Here is a 17,961-nt window from a genome sequence, read left to right on the forward strand (position 1 = left end):
GGGGGGGGGAGAACCCTCCGTGTCACAATATCCGCCTGCGTTTCGCCCCGGCCTATTTCCCCGCTCTTGTTCCACTAATTAACGGCGCCGATCAAGACCGCGTGAAATTACGCCAAACAAAAGAAAACGGTCGTTAGTGAAAAGGGGGGAGATTTTGACAGTTCTTTTCTTAATTTTTGAATTAATGAACGCCACGTCAAATAATAATTACACCCGTCACTGTGAACCACCCATCCGGCGATGAGGCAGGTGACGTTCGGGAGAAAAAAGAAAGAAAAAAAACACAAAACGACAACACCACAAGGAAAAGGAGAGCTTGAGCGTCGACTTTGCAACCTCTTCTCGTGACTGGCTTCCTGCACGGAAACAGAACCAGCTTTCCTGATTACTAGGAAGAGAGTTGTCGATGCAGTTTTCTCATTAGTCCTGGACGCGTTATTTCTAAACCTAGCCGCATTTCTGGCAGACGCTCTCTGATTGGCCACTGACGCGTTTGCCCAATCGCGTGACGAGTTGTGTCTTTGCCCATTTCCACGCCAAACAGCCTGCAAACTACCTGGCGTTCTATCGCCATGCTCTAAGACAAACTCTAACCTTAACCAACTTCGGAAAAAGTGCCTAAGCTTAACCAGTGTAGAAACAGGCGTCGGCCAATCAGAGAGCGTCTTGCCAGAAATGCGGCTAGGTTTAGAAATAACGCGTCCTGGACGCTTATAGCTTATCCGCAACAGTAAGTGACTTCCGGGGTAGGCCTGATTGGCCCCGACAGGCACGTGACGCGCAACTTTCTCTGCCGCGCGGCAGAGCTTGCGGAATGATGTAACCGTCCAAATCCGCTATGACTTTCGTTCGGCGCTTCAGCTCACCTCGCAGAGCAGCGGTCCTGCGATCCTGCGGTCCGTTGTTGACGAGTTCGAATCCCATAGAATTTATTTTTTTTAACGTGATTTTTTTTTTAACGTGTATTCTTTCGCCGGTTAAGGTTAGGCATGGTTAAGGTTAAGGTTAAGGTTAGGCATTGTTTCGGAGTTGGTTAAGGTTAGAACGGTTAAGTTTAGGCGCTGTTAAGGAGCTGGTTAAGGTTAGAGTTTGTGTTAGAGAATGGCAATATTCTTTCTATGGTTAAGGTTAGGCATGGTTAAGGTTAAGGTTAGGCATTGTTTCGGAGTTGGTTAAGGTTAGAACGGTTAAGTTTAGGCGCTGTTAAGGAGCTGGTTAAGGTTAGAGTTTGTGTTAGAGAATGGCAATAGACAGCCTATTTCCGCGCGACAGCTCTCAGCAGCCTCGTTGCGCGTCCTGAGTTTGCCGCGTCACGTGCCTGTCGGGGCCAATCAGGCCTACCCCGGAAGTCACTTACTGTTGCGGAACAGTTACACGCGTCCTGGACTATGGTGACTTAATTTATAGACATGCCGCGACCTCAACCCTTAAATCCCTGGGCCCTCATTTATCTCAGAATGTATATTCCTGACTGTATTTTATTCTTATTCGTGATTTTTTGATTTTTGACTACCTAATTGTTTACTGTGAGCACCGCATGTACGATCATTTCTAAGCAAAGTGTGCGACTTATCAATTTGAACGTGTGCTTGACTTTGTGCGTATATTTTTTGGGGGGGAAAAAACATCAGTATTGGTTCATTAGACGCTGGGGCCGTCGGGGGTGCGAGGGACGTACTGTTGGATCCTCTGGAGGGGCAGAGGGAGCAGGTCCTCCAGTTTACAGCTGTGGAACTCAGGCCGGGCCTCCTGCAGCCTCTTGAAGCGTCTGAACGCCTTGTTCTTCTTCAGCTGCACCTGGTGTTGAAAAAAGACAACAAAGAAGAAGAAGACGTTTCGGTTGTGTGATAGTAAAGGGTTAACCTTCTGTTGTGTGGCAGTGAAAGGGTTAACCGGCTGTCGTGTGGCCGTGAAAGGGTTAACCCTCTGTGTATTGTCGCAGTGAAATGGTTAACGGTTTTGGTAGTGCGGCAGTGAAAGGGTTAATAATACCGTGGTCCTACACGAAGAAAAAGTTGAAAATGAGGGCGGCCAAGTGGCGCAGTGGGCAAGACGCTCGCCACTAACGCAGGAGATGCTGGGTTCGAGCCCAGCTCTCGGCGTTGCTTCCGGCTTGGCTGGTCGTTCATACCAATACAATTGGCAGTATTAGGGGGTGGGAAAGCCGGTGGGTGGGGATCGGACGTTGTGGACAGCGACTCCTACAGGTCGGTTGGTGCGCCTGTACAGCAGAATCAGGAAGTATCGGGGGCAGCGTGAGCCTCCCACGCGTTACTCCTCGCCACTGAGAGATCGCGCTGTTCAGGTGAAAAGATGCGACGGCTGCCTCCTCGTGTACCGGAGGGGACGCGTGTAGTCTTTTACCAACGGAGTTGCAGTTCCGCGTTCGGGTTCCGCGATCTGATTGGCCACTGACGTTTCTCTCTGCGCCAATCGCGTTACGCCTATTTCTGCCTCTAACAGCGCCTAGTTCCATCACTGGTTAAGCTTGGCGACTCTTTAGTTTGGAATCAGGGCTGGTGGTCTATCGCCCTGCTCTAAGACAAACTCTAACCTTAACCAACTTCGAAAGAGTCGCCAAGCTTAACCAGTGATAGAACTAGGAGTCACGCGTTTGGCGCTGAGAGAAACGTCAGTGGCCAATCAGATCGTGGAAAACTGCAACTCTGTTGGTAAAAGACTACATGCGGAGGGGACACGTGATGCAAGGCTTCGTCCACATTGCAGCCGACCAGTGGGAGGCATGGTCTAGCAACGTTCGAGACAGGGGAGGGAAGAATTGGATCATACGAAATTGGGATTAGGATAAAAATAGAAAAACGGGGAGAAAAAGTAGATAAAAAAAATGCTGTTATGAATAATGAAATACAGTTGAGTTACTGATTTATTTAGTTAGTATTGTTAGTTTAGCTAGTTAGTATTGTATTTGTGGCTGGAGCCTTTGTGTGTTTCTTTGTGTGAGATTTTAAAGATATTGAGAATGTACTTAGGCTAAAGTGTTTAGTATGTTTTTATTGTTTTTTTTATTACTGTAATGTAATGTTGTAAGTGATGTGTTCGGACCCCAGGTAGAATAGTCTTTCACACATGGGTGTAGACCAGTGGTTCCCAAACTGTGGTGCGCGCACCCCTTGTGGTGCGCGACACCATATGGGGGCGACAGTGGCTCAGGAGGTAGAGCGGTCGTCTGGTAGGGTTGAGTACCATTTACATTGGAACCGATACCGATCGGTTTGTAGATGAAGAGTGGTGTAGAGATGTTTATCAGTCTGTAGGTGACTACTCTGTAGTACCGATGTAATTCGGTCGGCACTCTTAAAAGTACAGAGTTCGGTACCAAACCCTATCATCTGGTAATCAGAAGGTTCCAGGTTCGAAGTCCGGCTCCCCTCAGCAGCGTGTCAAAATGCCCTTGAACAAGACACTTAACTGCTCCCGATGCGCAGGTCAGCACCTTGTATGGTCGCCTCCGCCGTCGGTGTGTGATTGTGTGAGTGAATGAGTGAGAATGCGAGGAACAAATTGTAAAGCACTTTGGATAAAAGCTGCTATATAAATGCACCATTTACCATCTGAACGTTACATCACCGATGCTTGAAACGTGAAATTTAGTGAAAGAACATGGCAAACGTACAAAATGTTGCTACCATGCAACATCTCCAGCCTCTTTCTTCTCTGTTCTCCGAGCCGTTAACAGAATGTTAAGCTAAGTTGCAAAGTGCTTTGGATAAAAGCGTTATATAAATGCAGTCCATTTGACCAAAATGCAGTCCATCTAGTGACGGCGAATGCGCTTTAACGCACTTAAATCAACTCCAAATGTACCGAACAGAGTTTGTGTGGGGAATCTCTGCGTTTTGCAACTGCACCGCATGTATATATATATGAATAGAATAGAATAGAAGTACGTTATTGATCCTGAGGGAAATTCAGCACCACAGATCGCACACAGTAAACAATTAGGTAGTCAAAAATCTAAAAATCACGAATAAGAATAATAAGAATAAAATACAGTCAGGAATATACATTCTGAGATAAAATAAATTTAATTAATTATATATGCATTCTATATATTTATTCATTATATATGAATCATTATATTCATTCTATATATATATATATACACACATACATATATATATATATCTACGCTAATGACAAGCTCGACGGGCAGCCTGTGGAACTGATGGGTGAGCGGGAGTCACGTGACACGCAACCCCTCCGCAACCCCTGGAGTGTCATGTCATTCTCCGGGCGCGTAACGCTACCGCTGACATGCCCACAAATCACCTCCTTGTCAGTCATTATTTTCAGAGTGCCAGTCGGGGTGGAGGACGGAGGGGGCTCGCAGAGACTGTCATTAAATATGCATTTGCAAATCATGTCAACATGAGCATGTGTCAACATTTGGACGGGGGGGGGGGGGGATAAATAAAGAGTGCCTTTACCTTGTCACCCTCGTCAGTCATCAAAATAAACACGACTCCCAGTATTTAAATAATGAATCCTGGATAGAGCTCTCTGCTTTAGATTATATGCCATTTTAATACACTGGGAGCAGGTAAACGGCTCGTTCATTTCGGCCCCGACGTCAGCGGTCAGGTTAAGTAGTGGTTCTCAAGCTGGGGTCCGGGGACCCGCCGGGGGTCTCCTGAGAAACAGGGGAATAGTTTCTCCACCTCTCCTTGGACAGCAATAGACATCTGCTCAGACAAGGAGATGGTGTTTGACCCCAGAGGTGTTGGGTAATCCACAAACAGTCCATCTCGCAGGTCTCTTCATATAAGTATCTTGGGAACACACTAACCTGGAACACCCATGTAGACAGCCTGTGTAGCAGACTACAACAACAACTGCACTTTCTACGCCGCCTTAGAGTTCACGGTGTAGATCAAAAATGTATGTTACTTTTTTACTAGGGATGTCCGATATTATCGGCCTACCGATATTATCGGTCGATATCGGCATTAACACTTTGTATGCCACTCACAGCTTTTCTCTGGTTTACGCCCCGACCGTTGAATGCCACGGTCACGAGTATTCTCGGGTATTTATTTTTTATTAGCGATCTGAAATCATATTGCATCACGCGAGCCTACCGTTGGAGATCCAGGGACCGCCGGCGCTCAGATGTGAAAAAAGCGCCCCATATCGTCTCCCAGATGGTAAATCACCCTTTTGGAATGGACTCAATGAAAGTGAATGGGAGAACGGATTTCTGACTCCACATTTTACTTCTCACTGATGCAGCCGGGGTCTACCAGAGTTCATTCTGGAGCCTCTGAGCAAAGTTTTCAAGTTTCAAGTTTCTTTAATAGTTGTCATACAGAAGTACAGAATACTTTCATACAAAATGCTTCTTACTGTTACGCTCCAGAGACTGTGCTAGACAAGATAGTATCAAATAACATAGTATAGCATGTAAATTAGAAGTAGAAAATGAGGTCACAGTGTTCAGTATAGACATATGTACAATGTTCGATGCAGAATAGACGTAACCGAGTTACCATATAATATACAATACTATGCAGTGTACTAATGTACAGTACTATATAGTGCAAAGCAGAAATGGGATGAGGTACAATTTAGGTACAATTTACAGTAAGGTGTACGAGTTGTAGTGCAATCCTTCATCAATAAATATAAAGTGTGGGGAGTGGGTGCTACAGTGTGTTTGTTTAAAGTGAGTGTGTGCTATAAAGTGTGTGGAGTGGGTGCTACAGTGTGTTTGTTTAAAGTGAGTGTGTGCGTGTGGATGTGTGTGCGTTTGATGGTTGTTGTTGTGTAGTGTTCATTGTTCGTTTAGCAGCCTGATGGCCTGGGGATAGAAGCTTCTTCTGAGTCTTTCTGTGCTCGCCTTGAATCATGTGTTATACTGTACACACGACGGATCAATACATTTATCGATTTTTTCGAATGGCGATCGGAAATTGGAATAAACCAGTTGGATACCATCTGACCTCAGGTAAGGAATCTATGTTATCAGTGTTAGGATAATCAGAGAGAGAGAGATAGAGAGATAGAGAGATAGAGAGAGAGAGAGAGAGAGAGAGAGAGAGAGAGAGAGAGAGAGAGAGAGAGAGAGAGAGAGAGAGAAGGGGGGGTGAAGAGAGAGGGGGGAAGAGAGAGGGGAGAGAAAGAGAGGGGGGAGAGAGAGAGAAAGAGAGAGGGGGGTGAAGAGAGAGGGGGGAAGAGAGGGGGGGAGAGAGACAGGGAGGGGGGAGAGAGAGACAGAGAGGGGGGAGAGAGGGACAGAGAGGGGGGAGAGGGACAGGGAGACAGAGGTGGGGGGAAGAGAGAGAGAGACAGAGGGGAGAGGGAGAGAGAGAAAGAGAGAGAGAGAGAGACAGAGGGGAGAGAGAGAGACAGAGGGGAGAGAGAAAGCGTGAACTGAGAGCACAGGAGCCCACAGCTTGGATATATACGTCTACATCATATGTTCCACCGACGTGAACCTAGTTCTAGATCTGGCCTGGTGCCAGTTCACACCAGTTGGCTCCAACTTGTGAACCTTCTAAAGAACTGGTTTGTTGGGGCTAGAGAGCCACGTCATGACATCACAGTCTGTATACGTCTACGCTTCACCACCCACGCTAGCGGCGACTTCAACAACAACAACAACGACAACAATGTTGTCGTCTCGTTGTCACATTGTGTCTTTACAAGTGTTGCACTCTTTCTAGTTACACTGCTGGCCAGTATGACTTACTACGGTAGTGTCTTTATACCTGTATCACTGTACATATTAATACTACAACTCTGTACATACATCTGATTAGCACTATTAGTAGTACTAATTTATACCCAGTTTAAGCACATACTGTTGCACTTGACTGTTACATTTGCACTCCAAAGTGTTGCTCTTGACTTGGCGAGCCTACATTCAAGGCAATAGCTCACGGCATGCCGTGGTATATTGTTATTATATCACAGCTAGTTGGCAATATGAGTTATAGACACACTACAATGTAATGTTTTTATTACCTATTCGATAACTAATTTATACAAGGAAATAGGTGGCTGTCTGCACATAGTGTGAGGCGGTTGCTCTGCAACGTACACTAGCTTGTTTATTTAGCTAGGAATCAGAATTGGGGTGAGGTCACCTCTGAAACCTGGGGCTGCTCCCCCGGTAATGAAGAGGGTAGTGACATGTGTGAGGCCATAAAATGCTGGCGTGAGCTCCTTCATCTGAATGAGGCTTCAAGTCTGGTTGGCAATACTAACATATAAACCTCATTTGGGACATTTATATTTACCGCATATATATATATATTAGGGCTGTCCCCAACTAAGGATTTGGATAGTCAACTATGATTGGCCGAAATTTGCCGATAGTCGACTATGAAAAAAAAATATTTGAAAAAGAAAATTATAATAATAAAAAAAAAACATTTTATCATTCCATTTGGGCTGTGGGGGTGCTTAATGTCTTGTCCTCTGCAAAAGCATGCAATTGGTCCACTGATGGATACATCTTGATATTTGTCTAGTCTAGTGTGTTCATTAGATGGGTGAAATCCTCTTTCAGTGCCTCTGTGCCGGTTTTCTTAGGCAGTTAGCCTCTGGTATGTGTGCCATTAGCGTTAGCCACGCTTCTAGGCCTCTTTTCTTTTGGAAAGAATGATAAAAAAAATTATAAAAAATAAATGAAATATATACCGGTATATTTTTTTTTGTCTACTTTTTCTCCCCATTTTCTATTTTTCTCTGTTCCCCAATTTCGTATTGTCCAATTCTACCCTCCCTGTCTCGAATGCTGTTGGCCATGCCTCCCACAAGCCGGCTGCAATGTGGACGAAGCCTTGCATCACGTGTCCCCTCCGGTACTCGAAGAGGCAGCCGTTGCATCTTTTCACCTGAACAGCGCAATCTCTCAGCGGCGAGGGTCTGCGTGGGAGGGCCCTCGTTGCTTCCCGATTCTACTGCGCAGGCGCACCAACCGACCTGTAGTAGTCGCTGTCCACAACGTCCGATCCCCCCCACCAGCTTCCCACCCCCTAATACTGCCAATTGTATTAGTATGAACGACCAGCCAAGCTGGTAGCAACGCCAAGAGCTGGGCTCAAACCCAGCATCTCCTGTGTTGGTGGCGAGCGCCTTGCCCACTGCGCCACCTAGCCGCCCAATAAAAAATAATTATAATAATTATTATTTGACTAAGAGGTTGGCAGTCGACTACGGCTCCTTTCGATCGATTAGTCGACTATTCGACTAATAGGGGTCAGCCCTAATATATATATTATATATATGTATCCACCTCTGTCTGTACATACTAGAGCTGTGAATCTTCACTGGCCTCACGATTCGATTATGATTCAGCTGTCCACGATTAGATTAGATCTAGATGCAGCTCGATAATATATTGCATCCTCAATTTTATAATCTATATTACTGCACATGGCTACTTTTTAATCAATTAATACAAGCAGTCAGATAAATTAACTTTTATTTAGAAAGTCAGAATGTCAAAATAAATGTATTTACTAGTGTTGCATGATACAGATACTAGAAAGGTATCTCGATACCCAGCTGTTAAAAATGGTTCAATACTCTTTTTATTAGTATCAGTATCAATACTTTTAGAATAGCCTGATGCTGTATTTTGTTGAGTTGAGTGGATGCATGACCAGAGCACTAGCTTTAATAATACAATAATAATAATAATATATTTGATTTGTAGGGCACTTTATAGTTGTGGAGCAAATCCCAAAGCTCTACATTGTAAAAGAACATAAAAGCTAGCAAGAGTCAAATAAAATAAGAAATATATAAAAAAAAGAAATAAAGAATTATTTTAATAAGGCGGCTGGGTGGCGCAGCGGACATTGCGCCCGTCACCAACGCAAGAGACACCGGGTTCGAATCCGGCTGGCGGCATTGCCTCCGGCTTGGGCCGGCCGTCATACTAACTCAATTGGCAGAGTTAGCGGGTGGAAGTCGATGGGTGGTAGTCTGGATGTGGTGAACAGCGACTCCTACAGGTCGGTTGGGGACACCTGCACAGCAGAGACAGGAAATGGCGGGGGTAGTGTGAGCCTCCCACACGTTACACCTCGCCAATGAGAGTCTGCGCCATTGTATGGACAGACCTAGGATAGAAAAAAAAATATATATATATGTATGTCTACATGTGAATGGGCTCGAGGCAAGTGCAATACTGCACAGTGCCTGTCTTGGTTTGCTTTCCTTTTTGCTTGTTTTTCTTTTTGATTTGTTTTTGCTTGCTTATGGTGTGGATGATGGCATAGATGAACTGGAGGAACCCCCCCCCCCCCCCTTGTCCCAATGTGTGTTTTTGTAATGTAAGTAACTGTACGTGGAAAAAAAAAATGAGAGCCCGCGCTGGCAGGTGAAAAGATGTGACAGGCTGCCTCCTTGTGTATCGGAGGGGACACGTGATGAAAGGCTTCTATCCTCCCTACAACCGGCCAGTGGGGGGCATATGCGAGCAACGTTCAAGACAGGGGAGGGGAGAATTGGCACAGCGAAATTGGGATGGGAGAAAAATAGAAAAAGAGGAGAAAAAGTGGATAACATTTTATTTTAATTTTAATAATCGATTATGTTCCATCACTGCATCGATGCAGAATCGTCCACATCACAGAATCGAGAAATGTCCACACCCCTAGTACATACCATTACCTGCATATAATCCTTTTTACATATCTGTAGATACTATATCTATACATATGCCTTACCCACTCTTACTACCATAGTGTCTTTATACATGTATCACTGTACATATTAATACTACAACTCTGTACATACATCTGATTATTTAGCACAATTACTCACTCAGTAGTACTAATTTATACCCCGTTTAAAACACCTGTACATTGTATATTACTCTTGCACTTTACCGTTACATTTGCACTCAAACGTATTTCCGTTGTACTGTACTTGTGCTGTATGATGACAATACATTTGAAATCTAGTCTAATCTAATCTCTCCCTGCTGAATGAACGTAGAGGGGGACATATAGCAGACCATGCTAGGCAGAGTCAAGTGAAGGGACAGACTGATCACCTTGGACGCCTGAGCTAACTAGCATGCCTGTCGCTAAAAGTGTCCCCCCTGTCCTGGCAATTACAGCCATGCTGGACCCGCGGGTGACTTACTGTCACCCCCAACCACCGCCACAGCAGACCTATTGATAAATAGGAGAAGACATTAGCGGCCCACTGACATCACTATCACATCCCGTCACAGGAGACTTTGTTGAAGTGCCCCTTTACATTTTTGGGTTATAATGAGTCCGACCTCCTTTAATTGAAAGGCAGTTCGCCTGTTTGATTTTCGAGGAAGATCAATTAGACCAATCAATTTGAAGCAAAATGGGGCATGTTTACACATTTCCAGGGAACTATTTGTGTGTTCTGCGTGACGCGCACGTGCTTGTGTGTCCTGGAAGAATGCGTGATACAGTTTGAGCCTAGGACCCCCTTTTTTTCCAAATGTGCCCTAATTGGGCCAGCGGTCATAAGATCTACTGGACACCATTAACACATAAACCCTCAGATTCATCACTAATGATAGATATGACACTCTTCCCTGTGTCCTTTATGAGAAGGTTGGTTGGTCCTCTCTGATGGAGAGGCGCAAAAAACACTGGTCTTTTTTAAAAATGTATTTAATAAAGGCCCTTATCGGTAAGCTACCTCCTTATACTACATCTCATTATTGGTAAGCTACCTCCTTACACTACATCTCATTATTGGTAAGCTACCTCCTTATACTACATCATTATTGGTAAGCTACCTCATTATACTACATCATTATTGGTAAGCTACCTCCTTATACTACATCATTATTGGTAAGCTACCTCCTTATACTACATCATTATTGCTAAGCTACCTCCTTGTACTACATCATTATTGGTAAGCTACCTCCTTATACTACATCATTATTGGTAAACTACCTCCTTGTACTACATCATTATTGGTAAGCTACCTCCTTATACTACATGATTATTGGTAAGCTACCTCCTTATAATACATCATTACCCAGTATGGTTGTCAATATCCCAATGTACCCAACCCCCCGGGCCCCCACCCAACCTCCTCCAATGTACAGTTTCTACGTCAAATGTATATACTCCCTTTTCTTGACTCCTTCTGTATCACAAACAGTACTGTATTTGCAAATCTGGTATGTCATAAATGTATAGATGTAGCAGTACTGACTATCTGTATGTCATGTATGTCATATATGTCCTGATGAATTGAAAATGGGGGACCCTGATGTAAACAAGACGAAAGTCTTTCTCTGGTCTGCATCCCCTTAACAATTGTGTGTATTGAGCTGTACTGTATTGTACCCATTCTGCAATCTGTTAATAAAGTTTTCAATCAATCAATCAATCATTATTGGTAAGCTACCTCCTTACACTGCATCATTATTGGTAAGCTACCTCCTTATACTACATCATTATTGGTAAGCTACCTCCTTATACTACATCATTATTGGTAAGCTACCTCCTTATACTACATTATTGGTAAGCTACCTCCTTATACGACATCATTATTGGAATGGAATGTTGGAACCTATGGAACCCGTTCTAGGCTGGTCCTTAACTCATTGGGGGCCAACAGCAGGGGGGCGCTGATGGCCCTTCAGCGCCAGTGCTTTATCCAATGTAGGATAGGACTTACTTGCGAGTGCTTAAAATATATCAAATATAATAGCAATAGATCTAAATAACACGTTGATCGTCAGTGAGTTGTTTCCAGTCAACATGCACAAAACAGATAATTTTTTCATACATACATTTTCGTTTTATACGGTGATGAATATGAATATATTTCTAGAGCGTTCCGTCTCATCTCAATAAACTCCAGCAAATCGAGCTTCAATGTATTTCGTTAGAAAGCGTGCCATTTGTCGCTTGATTTATGAATAGTTTTCAAATAAACGCTAGATTATCGATATTATATGTGTCATCATGCACGAACAGAAGCGGGGTCTGAAAAATCGCTTCTCTGTACTTTGGTCAGCGCGAACCTCACACACACACATACACACACACACGCTCCGATGGCGGAGAGAGAAACATCGGATTAACCCCAGATTCGTAATATAAAGTCCTTACATCACATCTGATGTAGTGCAAAAAGATGAATCCAATTCCTGATCGCCATTCCAAATATCGATTGCGTTTATTGACCCAACGTTATATGTCCAAAACCCATAATCCATGCACGCTGGAGTGTCCCCAGTCAATGTGTTATAACGATACTGCATGCCCAAGAAGTAAAACCTGGACCGGATTTCTTAGATCGATGCACAGCCCCAGCCAGAGGGATTCCAATGATGTGCAATACCATCCGGGAGACGTTAGGCGGCGGTATTTGCCCTTTGTGAGCTCAGACCCATTCCCAATGATAATGTCAGGCTGGATGGATGAAAAATTAATGGATATAGCTAATAAAAGAAATATCGATTAAACTAGGGGTGCACCGATATATCGGTCGAGTATCGGTATCGGCCGATAAGTGCCTTGTTGACTGCCATCGGCCTGTCGGTCGATAAGCTCAGATGTGCCGATGGCAGTAGCCGATAAATATCCATCAATTTGTGTCACGTCAATCTGGCCCACACGTTCAAACTTTGAAAAAAGTTTCAGTCAAGCGACCTGCACAACGCCGCCCCCACACACACACGCTACTGCATCAAAGTTACTTATGATTAACAAAGGCATTAGTTTTGTGGCATTAACGTTATATAGTTACTAGTGCTGTCAGGCGATTAAAATAATTAATCTAATTAATTACAGGATTTGTAATTAATTAATCTAATTAATCGCATTTTAATCGCATAACCATTTTATGCCTGAAATTCTATAATCATATTTCTAATTGCATGTGTCCAGATGGCAGAATTCAGTACTGTATCTACAAAACCTTCTGTTTAATCATCTTCCATCTATTAATTTGCTTAGATTTTTCAGGTCTGGTCAATTTGAGCATGGTGTTATTCACAGTCAAAGATAAAAAAGAAATATATTGATATTCTCATTTGGTTCATTACAATTGACTCAAAATAAAATGTTCATTCAATCAATCACCACGCTGATTGATTGAATGAAAATGTTATTAACAGATTGCAGAATGGGTACAATACAGTACGGCTCAATACACACAATTGTTAAGGTCATGCAGACCAGAGAAAGACTTTCGTCTTGTTTACATCAGGGTCCCCCATGTTCAATTCATAATGAATTGTAAGTAAGGGTACAACTTGCACCATGCAATCCATTCTTTGTGGATCTAGCCCACAGTATTTCTGACACTGGGAATACATTCCCTGAGATTCATAGATGTCCCTAGAATCAGATACCAAGAACATGCAAATGGACCATATTAAAAAAAAGTCTGTAAATGTGTATTCTACATTATCATGGAATGAATGATACAAAAAAATATTATAAAAAAAATATATATATAAAAAAGAAATTATCATTTTTTTTTTTGTAATTAATTTTGAGTTAATTTTCATAACGCGATATTTTGCTGTGTAATTAATTCATCTAATTAACGCGATAAACTGACAGCCCTAATAGTTACACGTTCAATAACATCAGCATATTTACCCGACCAGATGGCAAGCATTACTCATTCATATCTCTCACTTCCTTCCTTTGCTCAGAGAGCCCATACTGAATTGTACCCATTCTGCAATCTGTTAATAAAGTTTTCAATCAGACAAATGTATAGAAAAGCTTTTATTATAAAATTCGTTGCAGTAAAATCATTATGCCTCGTTTAGTACTCCTGCTGGTAATCTACTCGTGGGCCACAGGGAGCTAAAGTTATTAGCTTTGTTGTTGAGCTCTCGTCAAAATCAATGGCGGACTTCCCGGAAGTAAAGGCGCTTGCCGATTGGTGGTAAGAACAGCATGAGGTGGGTGCTAGCGGTGTGACGTAATTGGCAGAATCGACTGTCAATCAAAATGGTTCTGTTGATAAAGCTGGGAACGAGGTTAGTTGTACCCGACACGACACATGCATTGCAAACTCAGATAAATAAATAAATAAAATAGTATAGATTACTATAGTGTGGTGGCAGCATGGTGTTAGTTCACGGAGAAGCAGCTACATGAGTGCTCTAGGGAGTTTGTTAAAGTTTCCTTAAACAATCTAATTGAAATAAACGTTTCCATATTTAAGGTTTTTTGTAGTGTGTTCAGCTATCAGCTGCCGCGTACTGAAAGGGGGAACAGCCTTGTGAGGACTCTGGCATGGATTACCAGGATATGTGTGGCTGGCCGGGTGTGGTAATTCGGGAGTTTAAATAAAGGTTTGCAACAGGGGAGGAAACTAACTTTTTGGCTTACCAGCCAACTGGCGAGTATCTGATTTTTTTTACCAGCCAAACAGATTTTTTACCAGACAAAAAAAATCGCTAATTGTGATAATTACTTCTTTGTATGTCAAGCCGTGTCAATGTTGTGTATGCATCTGGGTAGGCACACTGTGCCTTTAAGACAGCACGGTGGTCTTACGACAGTGCTGTGAAGTACCGTCAAGTGTTGTGGTAACGTCAGTTGGGTTGGTGTGCTGTTGTGCACAGTGCACTGGTTGAGCTAGCCCCTTTCGTGACTGCGATGTGCAAGCCAGGGGCTTTTGAGCATGAAATAAAATGTCTAACCTTACGTCGTAGTCCGGTGCTTTTTTGGAAACATTATAGTCATAATAGATACACCTAGCTGGCTGCTTTGAGCACACGGGGCTAACGTTAGCTAGCAAGCAGCTATAGCTAAAACGCTAACTAGAAGCTAACCACTGTATACAGTTCCAGTAGACTAACATTACACCTCTGTGATTTAAATGTGTCCTTAGTAACTTATACTCGAGGGTTGTACTAGGGTTGGATGCAGTTCCCCGTTGGTCAGTCTGTCTGTTTTCCATCTTCTGCTGTGTTTAACGTTATCTGTTTGCGAGTGCTCCTGATGGCTAGCCTAGTACCGCGGGACTTTTATTATTATATGTCCGCGGGTTGGCCAGTACTGCGCAAACGTTTATTAAACATTATATGTCCGCGGGTGGTCTTGTGCAGTGCTCTCGTGGCACTGTCAACTAAAGCGAACACTCAGAAGACGCGCACCGTTTGCCAGTGCAGTGATTGCAGAATGTTTTATTTTTTTGTATACTCGCCAGCAGGGGAGGAAACTAACTTTTTGGCTTACCAGCCAACTGGCGGGTATCTGATTTTTTTTACCAGCCAAACGTAAAAAATACCAGCATTTGGCCAGTAAAGTGGCCTAATTTCCTCCCCTGGTTTGCAATGAAATAAAGAATCGAAAACCTCAGGACATTTTTCTAAAATCGGGAAAACGTGCGCCGGTGGCATAACGAACCGTCGCGCGCCACGAGCGATGATGGAGGACGGGGGCGGCGCTAATGAGATGGAGAGGCCGCGGCTTTAATGGGACTGCCGGGGCTTCGGGGGAGGTGCGGCTGACGTGCTACCAGTCACGCATGGCGACGGACTCCATCTGGTGGTGAACTGGAGGACATCGAGTTAAATAACCCATATAACTCTGTATGGTGGCATTAGGGGTGGGAATCGCCAGAGACCTCACGATACAATACTATCGCGATACTTGCGTCATGATACGATAGTATCGCGATACTAAATATATCACGATACGCTGAGTATTGCGAAAATACAAATAAAAAATGTATTACCTTTTTTCAACTGCAAAGTAAAACTTTGTAAACATGTTTTATCTAATAAAATAAAGTTCAGTCTGTTCATCTCACTTCAATCATTTTTATTGCAGAACATGGTATTTTCTCAAGCAGACAGATGTAAACACTGTAATCTGTGTTGCATGTACCTGACAAACTGAACTGTTTGTATTACAGTCATATTCCAACTTAACTGAATGCACATGTGTGTGTGTGGACTACTGTACTATTACAGGTATTGAAATGAACAATGCAACTTCCTTATACAAAAAAAAAAAAAAAAAAAATGTATGAATAATTAAATATCGATACTTGGCGTCCCTGTATCGATACAGTATCGCCACGCAAAGTATAGCGATACTACTACGTATCGATTTTTCCCCCACCCCTAGATGGCATGTACAATAATGCTGCACATACTGTATATATATATTTATATCCACATCCGTCTGTACATACATGGCCATTTAACACATTCTGTGCCATAAACAGCTTTTTACGTTTCTGGGCGCCGATCGTTGAGTGCCATAAATGTAAAAAGTTGTTTTTGGATTGTTTGATCTTTTTACTTTGATTAAAAGTACAGTTGCGCAGAGCGATCTGCATCATTTAGGCACGTCCCAACACATTGGAACTGCATTCTGATCGACTATCACCAGGTGGCAGTATCGTCCCGTGTCTGAACTGCATGGGGCTCTGGGCTGATAGTCAGCTTCACTTTCAGTTTCTCCTCGCGAGTCGCCCCTCCTTTTCCTGGGACAGAAATTCACAGTCCTCACCTCGGGATTCCATTGCATAAGCGTATTTGACCATCGAAACGTGTATAGACATATACACTGGTAATCGCGATGGCGATGCGATCACTTAGAATTATTCTTTTGGAATACCTTCTGGCTAAGGTAAGGTACATTCTATGTCTATTTTACCTAATCTGAAACGTGTTTTTCTAACAATCACAGTTCTGTGTTTCAACAGACAGTTCTGTGTTTCAACGGACGAAAAACATGCTGGGAAAACACGATCATAGTTTTGAGTTAAAACGACCCCCCCCCCCCCTTGATGATCTTGTGATGATACATATATACAAGTCATATACCTTTGATATGGGAGTATTCAGGGTTTAAGGGGGGATTATTGCACATAACGTGTTTTATCTCGCAATCTATGAAAAAATACTATTATCTTGGAAATGCATGATGTTTAGCGTGTAATAAACTACAGACTACGGCGTGTGAAAACAAACTATTATTCCCATGCTGGACTACAAGTAATGTTTGTCGAAATGGGCCACACCGTGTCTAGCTATAATACAGAACACAAACACAGCTTCGCAAACATAGTGCAACGACCACGGAAACGACTAGAAAGGCTGGCATTCTAAAGGTAAATTGCGGCACTCAAAGTGTTAATTAGCATATAATAAAAAAAAGGTCTCTCAATCTCACTCTCTCCCACAGAGTAAATGCGTTTGAACGTGGTAAGGTAACAGTCCCTACAACACAAGGTATTGCTATATTTTCATCTACATCATTTTATGGAGCTGTAATTAACACTGATGACATCATTGGTGGCCATATTCAGACTAATTTGCTCTCTAAATAAAATCAGCATTGTTTATGGTGAAGTGTCCCTTTAACAAACATGTTCCACAGACTCAAGGAAGTCTTATAAAATGTGCAAAAAGATACATCATATCTGCTTGGAGGACATGAACTGGAGGACATGTGTTGAATAAAGACTACCATCGTTTTTTTTTTAAATGCAAACCATTATATCCAGTGGAATGAAGGATATAAATATGTATGACTGATATTAATGTTAGCCATCTGTTGTACCTTTTTAAGATTCACGGCGCAAACCCCTTTTAAATGTTATGTAATCCAAGCAGAGCAACACAAGCCAGGCTACCCAGTACATTCAGAATACTCTACCCAGTACAATCAGAATACTCTACCCAGTACATTCAGAATACTCTACCCAGTACATTCAGAATACCGGTACTCTACCCAGTACATTCAGAATACTCTACCCAGTACATTCAGAATACTCTACCCAGTACAATCAGAATACTCTACCCAGTACAATCAGAATACTCTACCCAGTACATTCAGAATACTCTACCCAGTACATTCAGAATACTCTCTTACCGCGAGCACTTTGCCGGCGTTGTAGATGTTGTCTGCGTAGGCGCTGTAGTGGTGCAGGTGGGGACAGAACTGGTCGAAGCCACGGCCAAAGTAGCCGTTCTCCACGTGGACCAGCAACGTT

General features: G+C 43.0%; 1 protein-coding gene across 1 annotated transcript in view; it reads right to left on the reverse strand.

Moving 5' to 3' along the window:
- The window catches only part of arhgef39 (Rho guanine nucleotide exchange factor (GEF) 39), a gene marked incomplete at its 5' end in the record, with an annotated part of 125,960 nt that extends 108,003 nt beyond the window's left edge, over positions 1 to 17,957 (reverse strand). Inside the window, 2 exons of the mRNA XM_084330962.1 lie at positions 1,679 to 1,797; positions 17,841 to 17,957. Of these exons, the coding sequence (XP_084187088.1) occupies positions 1,679 to 1,797; positions 17,841 to 17,957 (236 nt within the window). The remainder of the gene's footprint in view (positions 1 to 1,678; positions 1,798 to 17,840) is intronic.
- Between the last annotated feature and the right edge of the window lie 4 nt (positions 17,958 to 17,961).

This window comes from Notolepis coatsorum (assembly GCF_963971535.1).
Source record: "Notolepis coatsorum genome assembly, chromosome: 15".
Lineage (NCBI taxonomy): Eukaryota > Metazoa > Chordata > Actinopteri > Aulopiformes > Paralepididae > Notolepis > Notolepis coatsorum.